The 7,705-nt window shown below is 44.8% G+C and overlaps 1 protein-coding gene across 1 annotated transcript in view; it reads left to right on the top strand.

Moving 5' to 3' along the window:
• Positions 1-4,032, top strand: part of ANTXR1 (ANTXR cell adhesion molecule 1) — a 268,269-nt gene extending 264,237 nt beyond the window's left edge. Inside the window, exon 18 of the mRNA XM_004369248.1 lies at positions 3,772-4,032. Coding sequence (XP_004369305.1) covers positions 3,772-4,032 — 261 coding nt within the window. The remainder of the gene's footprint in view (positions 1-3,771) is intronic.
• Positions 4,033-7,705: the final 3,673 nt, after the last annotated feature.

Raw genomic sequence — 7,705 nt, 5'->3', positions numbered from 1 at the left:
AACCAATGTCATAAAACAGCATGTGTGTTACTGTTACATGAGAAACTATCTGTTCTGTAAGCCTTCACCTGAAGTACAATAAAATATTTAAAAAAAAAAAAAAAGATCACAGTCATTGAAAACCCTGTGGAGCAGGAGGGAGGGGAATGGGAGCATGGTTAATGGTGATGGAAATATCAAATTGGTTACGGGTAGGGTTGCACAGCCGATAATTGTAATTGCTTTCAATAAATTGTACATCTGTAAAGAAAAAGAAAGAAAGAAAACCCTATGTAGCAGTTTTACTCTGACACACATGGGGTCATCATGAGCCAGAATTGACTCCACTGGTTGGGTTGTTTGGTTTATGTTCTGGAGAAATCCCTTGACAGCTGTGTGGAAGACGGAGTATAGCCACATGCTCCATTGTGTGATACCATCTACAAGGCCTTCAAGAAATTATTTGCACTTTTAGTCTGTATTCGGGATGATACAGTGAAAAAGAGGATGAGCTCCAGAGGCAAGCAAAGCAAGGTTTTAATCCCAGTTCTAGCACTGGCTGTGTGATCTTCAACAAGTTTTTTAAATAGTTCAGCAGCCTCGGTTTCCTTTCTGTATAATGAAGATGATAATACTTAGCTCATAGGGTTTTGATAATAAATAAAATGAGTTGCCTGGACATTTTTAATAATCCTCCCAACATCATTTATATCAGTGAAATCAAAATGGCATTTTAGGATCTAATAGGGAAGCCACCTAACATCCCGCTAAGCCAGAGCTTAGCAGGACATCTTGTCGCATTTCTTAGAATGTAACCGGAGCATTCCGCGTTGCTAATGTGTGAAAATAATTGGCGTTCATACTTTGTAAATGAGGAAACTGAGGTAAACGGATGTCAAAGCCAAATCATGGGTCTGAATCAAACCCAAACACAATACTGCAGAGAATTAAACTGAACTATAAAGGCCCCTGTATACAGTGAGGGCTCCAGTCATCCTAGCAACCGCATAACCAAACACAGTGCAGATTTGCTGGCATACATTACACTGAGCACATCTGGCCTTCCTATTATCCTCCAGCAAGCAAAAAATGATGTCGCGTAAACTGATCTTTAGGTCAATTATATGGTCTAAGTGTTACAGTGTTTGTGTTGGCTCTTCTGGCTCCAAGTTTTAAGAACTTAATTTGTAGCCACACCCCTCCTCTGAAAACCTAATTACTTCTTACTGTAAATGGGCCCATGGATTGGTTTATGCAGGGTCTGCACCTTTTATCAGGAAGATAAGTAGGTATAAATGTATCATCGGTCAACTTTGTGTGCAAAGCACTGTGGGAGGTCCTTTAAGAAATACACGTTACAGGAGTTACGCAGCCACAAGACGCTAGAAGACTTAGGCACAAGACAGCGGGCATCGGGATCTGCTGTGGTTCAGGGTCCAACGCTCCGTTCGCTTCCAGGGCGCTCGTTTTATTATAGATGCCAGGTGCAGAGTGTAGACTCTCTAGCCTGCAGTTCACTCAGAAGGGGCTGACTAGGAGCCAGGAAACCTGATACTACCTCCAACTCACCTTTCAAGTCCACCCAAAGCTGCTTCAGAAGAAAGGCCTGGCGATCTACTTCCAAAAAATCAGCTTTGAAAACCCTATGGAACATAATTCTACTCTGACACATATGGTGTCGTCATGCGTTTGAGTCCACTCAACGGCAACTGGTTTTGCTACCGGTAATCTGGGTTACAAGCAGAGATGTTGGTCAAAGTAGGCTGAGAGCTCCTGACTTTGTCCCTGGACAAAAGGACCTCGGTTAAAAATAATTAGTCACACTTTTTTGAAATGAGTCAATGGGCCTCTGGGTTAATTAGCCTCTCTCTTCCCCCTTCCTACCATCACTGATCCCTAAAGGCAGGGAGATGGCAGTGGGCTGGCCAACCCTGGAGGAGATCTGAAGCCAGATTGGGACCCAACCCCAAACACCAACAGCTCCTTCCCCAGGACCAGACTTTTCCTTCATCTTTAAAGGAAATGAGTCTCTTGAGTCTCCTGGTCTGATTTAGCACATCTAGGAACAAAGGGAAGAGTAGGTAGTACAGTAAATCCTTACTCTGAGTTGTCCATTACAGGAATTTATCACAGATGGTAATCGTTAGGACGTTAACATCTTGAAGGAAAGAGCTTTATCCAGAATCATAACTAAACTGTAACCAAGGCTTAGATTTATAAAGCTATAAAAGGGGGACTGCATGGGCAACTGCGAATTTAGTGCTGGGTTGCAAAATCAACATGATGCGTGAAAGCTTACTGAACACGATCTGGGAGCTCTGGGCAGTGCAATGAGATGATAGTGACTTATTCTGCAGTTAATGGGCCCTCAGTTAGAACCTAACACAGTTAGGTCCTGGTTTAACCTCAGGAAGTGCAAGCCCGGAGAACATGGGGCTGCTTCTTGGAAACCCCGCGGGGCAGCTCTACCCTGTGCTATAGGGTCACTAGGAGTCAGAATTGACCCCACAGCAACAGGTTTTTTGGTTTTGACATCTAAACATGGCTCTGAAATTCCTAAACCTTTTGCATTCCCATTAGGCTTGGAGCTCCTTGCCAGGATTTGCTCTGATTAATGCTATGCCTTATAAATAAATTTTTAGTTCCTTGCTGATGTTGTCAAAGGTCCTACTGTTTCCTGAGTAGCTTCAAACAACTCGGTTGTGACAGAGTCTCCTTGCCATGCAGGACAACCCGTGAGGCTCTGGGTGTTGGGGCAGCAAGTTACAAAAAATGGCCACTGTCTTCTGGACAGAAAAAACACCTACAGTACTCAGGCCTCAATGTGTCGTGTAGCCTGTACCTAGAGAAGAAGTCAGGGAAGGGCAAAGGATAAATGGAGGCTGGAGTCATCCGGAGAAATGTGTGCAGGAAAAGGGACTTGATTTGTGACTTGAAGGATGAGTGGGCTGTGCACAGGTGAGGACAGGTTAGCTTGGTCCTCATCCCCTTCCACAGACATTCATTCTGTCCCTGCTATGATTCTCAAATAACACACTTCTAGTACCTTCTTGCAGCCCTGATGGCACAGTGGTTAAGAGCTCGGCTGCTAACCAAAACGTTGGCAGTTCGAATCCACCAGCTGCTCTTTGGAAACCCTGTGGGATAGTTCTACTCTCTCCTGTAGGGTCACTGTGATTCGGAATCGACTGGAAAACAGCAAGTTTGGTTTGGTTCCTTCTTGTCCTAGAGGTAATTGTTCCTGAAATTCCAGTCTCACCCTCCCTGTCCCCTTCAGACCCTTCCCAAAAGACCTAGAAGGAAAACCCTGGCCTTCCTGGGCATATGGTTTCAGGTTGGACACCACAGGCTGAGCTGCCCTCCTGGAGGGTGAGGCCAGAAAAAATCCCACACTCCAGCTCTGAGTAGTGCTAGATCCAGGTAAACCAAAAAAAAACAGTTGCCATGAGTGGATTCTGACTCCTGGCAACGCCATGCATCCCACTATGTGGCTCCACCTAGACTCCTCCGGAGGGTTTCTGTAGGCATCCAGGATGCTCACGGAGAGAACAGTGAAGTACCCCACAGACATGGGGAATGTGAAGTGAGGCAGGTACCTAGGTGGCCGGTACCCGCCCAGACGAGGGAAGCTTATTTGTTGTCAAGTTCTACTGTAGTCCACTATAGCATCATTGTAAGCAGAGCTGCTTCCAGATATTTCCTTCAAGCGGCCCCCCACACTTCCTACCTGCCCTGGTTTTAAGGTCATGGCAAACATCCGCTCACATTTCCTTCTCTCTGATTGTCTTCCAGGGGCGCTGCATCAACTTCACCAGAGTCAAGAACAACCCGCCAGCCAAGTACCCCCTCAACAATGCCTACCACAGCACTTCACCGCCACCTGCCCCCATCTACACCCCTCCAGCCCCCGCTCCCCACTGCCCCCCTCCACCCCCCAACGCCCCTACCCCTCCAGTCCCGTCCCCACCTTCCACCCTTCCCCCTCCTCCTCAGGCTCCACCCCCCAGCAGGGCACCACCGCCCTCCCGACCCCCTCCTAGGCCTTCCGTCTAGAACCCAAAATTTCGTGTTCTGGGCGCTCTCAGAAACTTTGGGGAGGGGGCTCCTCTGTGGTATTAGAACAAGTCTTTCCATTTAGAGGAGGCTTCCACTTCGGAAATGAGTGGGGACAAAGCCCACTGACGTTCACACACTTCAAAAATCCGTTTGCAATGCCAGTACGCCGGCAGTGGTGATCCGCGGAAAGAAATCGAAATTTCGAATTGCCTGAAAACAAATGATGAGGCAACTACAGTCACATTTATAGCCAGTGGTCCATCACCTCTAGAAGGTTCCAGAGACAGTGAAACTGCCAAGATGCTCTAAATGGAATTACGTCTCATGGAGAGCAGTGAGAAAATCTTCTCTGAGAGTGAAACAGAGTTGGAAAAGAAGTAACATTGCTGGGTTTCTGAATGCTGCCTTCCTTCCTCCATTCCATCTTGATCTCTTGACCCGGGATCCTTGGCCTAGGAACCAAGGAATTCTCGCCCCTCTGTGCCACCCGTGAAGGCAGAAACCCATTGTCTACAGCTTTGGAAAAGTCGGGGTCCCAGTATGGCAAGAAACTCAACATCAGACAGGTATACTGTCAAAAGAATGTTCTGGGATTTGCAGATGAGTAAAACAATGTGCTTATCTTTCTTTCAAATTCTCCCAGTTTCCAAATGAGGAAGAGGGCGCGTGTTTACTGATGGAAAAAGGTATGTTGCCATGTTGATGTGTAAGTGAAATCGGCTGTGTGCATTGACGGGGAGTATTGATGGGAGTGTCGGACAGTTTCTAAAACCCACAGGCCATCAGCAGCTAGAGGTGGCTGGCTTTGGCCAGACATGGTCCCCTAAATCAACAGACAGTGACATTGTCAAAGAGCAACCTGTCAATAAGTTATGTTAAAAATCAAAATTTGGCTTTGGTTTAAATCACCTAAAATATGAAGAAGTGATTGACCCTGTTTTTTAGAGACAGCCATGTGTTTGTCTTTCCAAAATGGCATCATTAACACCTGCCATACCATCTCACTGATGTTTTTTTCTTTCTTGGTAAAGTGTGTGCCAGAGACTTTTAGGTAGAGCTGAGACACACTGGTCCTGACATAAGAAGGAAACTGTCCCAGGTCCTTTGATTAATCAGAGAAAAAAGGGCATGCAGGTGTGGATGCAGATATCTTTGTCCTTGGCTTTGCAGCATGCTCACAAATATGCTTAGCTGTTCACCAAGGTGAAATGCCTTAGATATGCAACCCAGAAATGCTCTGCCTGAAGTTCCCACCAAGGCTGGGACCACGCACTTCCTCCAGCCTTTCTGAATCTGTGTCTAACCATAAGCCCTATAGTCACTTTCTAAACACTGGGCTTCATTACCCAGGGGTGAAAACAGAGATCATTGTTGAGGGCCTGCTGCTAACTAGCCTGTTCAAAATTATCTCCCCCTCCAGCTTTTCACAGGACCTAAAATTCCTATCCATATACCCCCTCAAATTCTGGCATCTTTTCTGAAACAAAACAGAATATAAAATATAAACTTAATGTTTTGGGCTACGGTCTTCAAAGACCTTTGAAGAACCCATCAAGCCATCATCCCCCTCTCAGCTCAGGGCTGTAATGGCATGGCACAAATTCTACCAAGGCCTATCCTTGTACCCATGGCAGACATTGCTTATCAATCATGGCACTCTTTCCCATTGAGCCCAAATATTTCTTCACAATCCTTCTCAAATCACAGCTGCAAAGAACCACCACCCATCAGTCAGAATTGAGAGCAAGAAATGAACCCTATTTTGCATCCTTACCTTAAAAGCAAAAAAAAACAGCGATTGTGTGGAGAATGGGGAATCCCGGGGACATGAAAGGTACAGTCCAGGGAAAATAGATCTAGGCAAAATGCCTTAGTGGGGGACCATAGGCACCAAATTTGCAGAGCCAATGCCAAACTGACACTTGTCCAAGTGTTCCTCAGACCCAGCCCTTCTCCCCCATACCTGCTACTCCCAGAGAATCTCCTGGCCTTCTCACAGAGCTAAAGCAGATATGGTTTTCAGGACTCATGAAAGCAACCTCCCCCCTCCTCAGTCTCCACCCTGTCACATTGTCTATTTTCAGAACACTAGTCTTCTTCTTTAGTATAATCCTTCATGAAGCAGGAGCCAGAATGTCTCGATCACCTGCAGTGACATTGCTAGGCCCCAGAAAACCATTCCACAGGAAAATGGGTTCCCCAGGCTCACAGCATATACTTTGAGCCCATCACAACCGTTTTGACTGCTGGCAGTACAAAACGGTCCACCCCACACCATTGTAGCATGGCTCACTGCTGCCATGGGAAAGTTCAAACCAAGATGGTGGGCATCAGGTGAGAATGCAAAATTCAGGATCCAAACAGGGTGGCAACCAGATGCCCTGTGCAGTTTCCAGGATGCTGTTTTGGTCAGGTGTTCTGATGCGATAGGGAACTGCAAATGTATGACGATTTTGTAGAGGATTAGCAGGGTTTGTCCTTAAAACTCACTCACTGTGTCATCCTTAGTAATTCAGAGTTACAGTTGAGAAGGAGAAACTTCTATACACTGTGTGAACAAGGCAGTATTTTACTAGTAGGTGATAACAGTCAGGAAAATTATTTAACTGGTTTATAAAATCTATCAGTACTTGTGTCATTCCCTGTAAAAGGCAGAAGACATATGATTGTGATCAGGAAACTGCACAAAATTATTTTTCAACCCCCATGTAATTGTCCTTCTGAACTTGTTTGTTTTAATAAAAACCAAATTTTCGTTGTATATATTCGTATTCCATGTGTTAGATGGAAGCATTTTCTATCCAGTGTGAATAAAAAGAACAGTTGTAGTAAATTATTATAAAGCCAATGATATTTCATGGCAGGTTATTCTACCAAGCTGTGCTTGTTGGTTTTTCCCATGACTGTATTGCTTTTATAAATGTACAAATAGTTACGGAAGCGACGAGACCCTTGTTTGCACAGCATTAATGAGAAACGTGGGTTCCATGGCCCCCTCTGTTCTCAACCGGCTCACATACAGTTGCTGGCCTGGAGGTTGGTACACACCCCACCGAGACACAAGGTCTCTCCCTTACCAAGGTCAAGAACAGAGCTGGTGGCTAAATTAATAGTCTTAGAGATCTGGCCAGGGATAACTTCATTGTAAATATCAGTAGAATGGGCAGAGATGATCTCGAAGTATCTTGTACACTCAAGTCCAAACACTATGTCAGATGGAGGAAAATCCATCAAAGAACTAGAAAAAAATAATTAGGAGATAAATGAGCAACAGTGTTATCCTAGTGCCAAATCAAAAAGAGGAAAAATTAATGCTGTGCGCAATGGGTTGAATGAGTTTGCAAACTATATAAAGTTATCTGCAGTAAAACTGTTAATGCACACCGAGGGGGAATGGGGTGTTCTAGGCAATTGCCTTTTCTAGTTATTTGAGCTCTACTATATATCATACTCGGCTAGCCAATTTAAAAGAATTAGAATATGATTTTTTTTTTAAAGCACTTAACAGTACACTCTTCTAGATCTTTCTTCTTTCTGTGATAATTCAAAAGACAGTTATGGATCTTCGTGCCTCTGAGTTGTTGTTATAAAAATCAGTTATCACTGCACCATGCTATAGGAGACATGGCTGAACCTGTACAATGACAAACTCTGAAAGTTGCTTTTTTTA

Source organism: Trichechus manatus, unplaced genomic scaffold (assembly GCF_000243295.1).
Source record: "Trichechus manatus latirostris isolate Lorelei unplaced genomic scaffold, TriManLat1.0 scaffold00004, whole genome shotgun sequence".
NCBI classification, from domain to species: Eukaryota; Metazoa; Chordata; class Mammalia; order Sirenia; family Trichechidae; genus Trichechus; species Trichechus manatus.
This window is presented reverse-complemented; position numbering and strand designations above follow the sequence as displayed.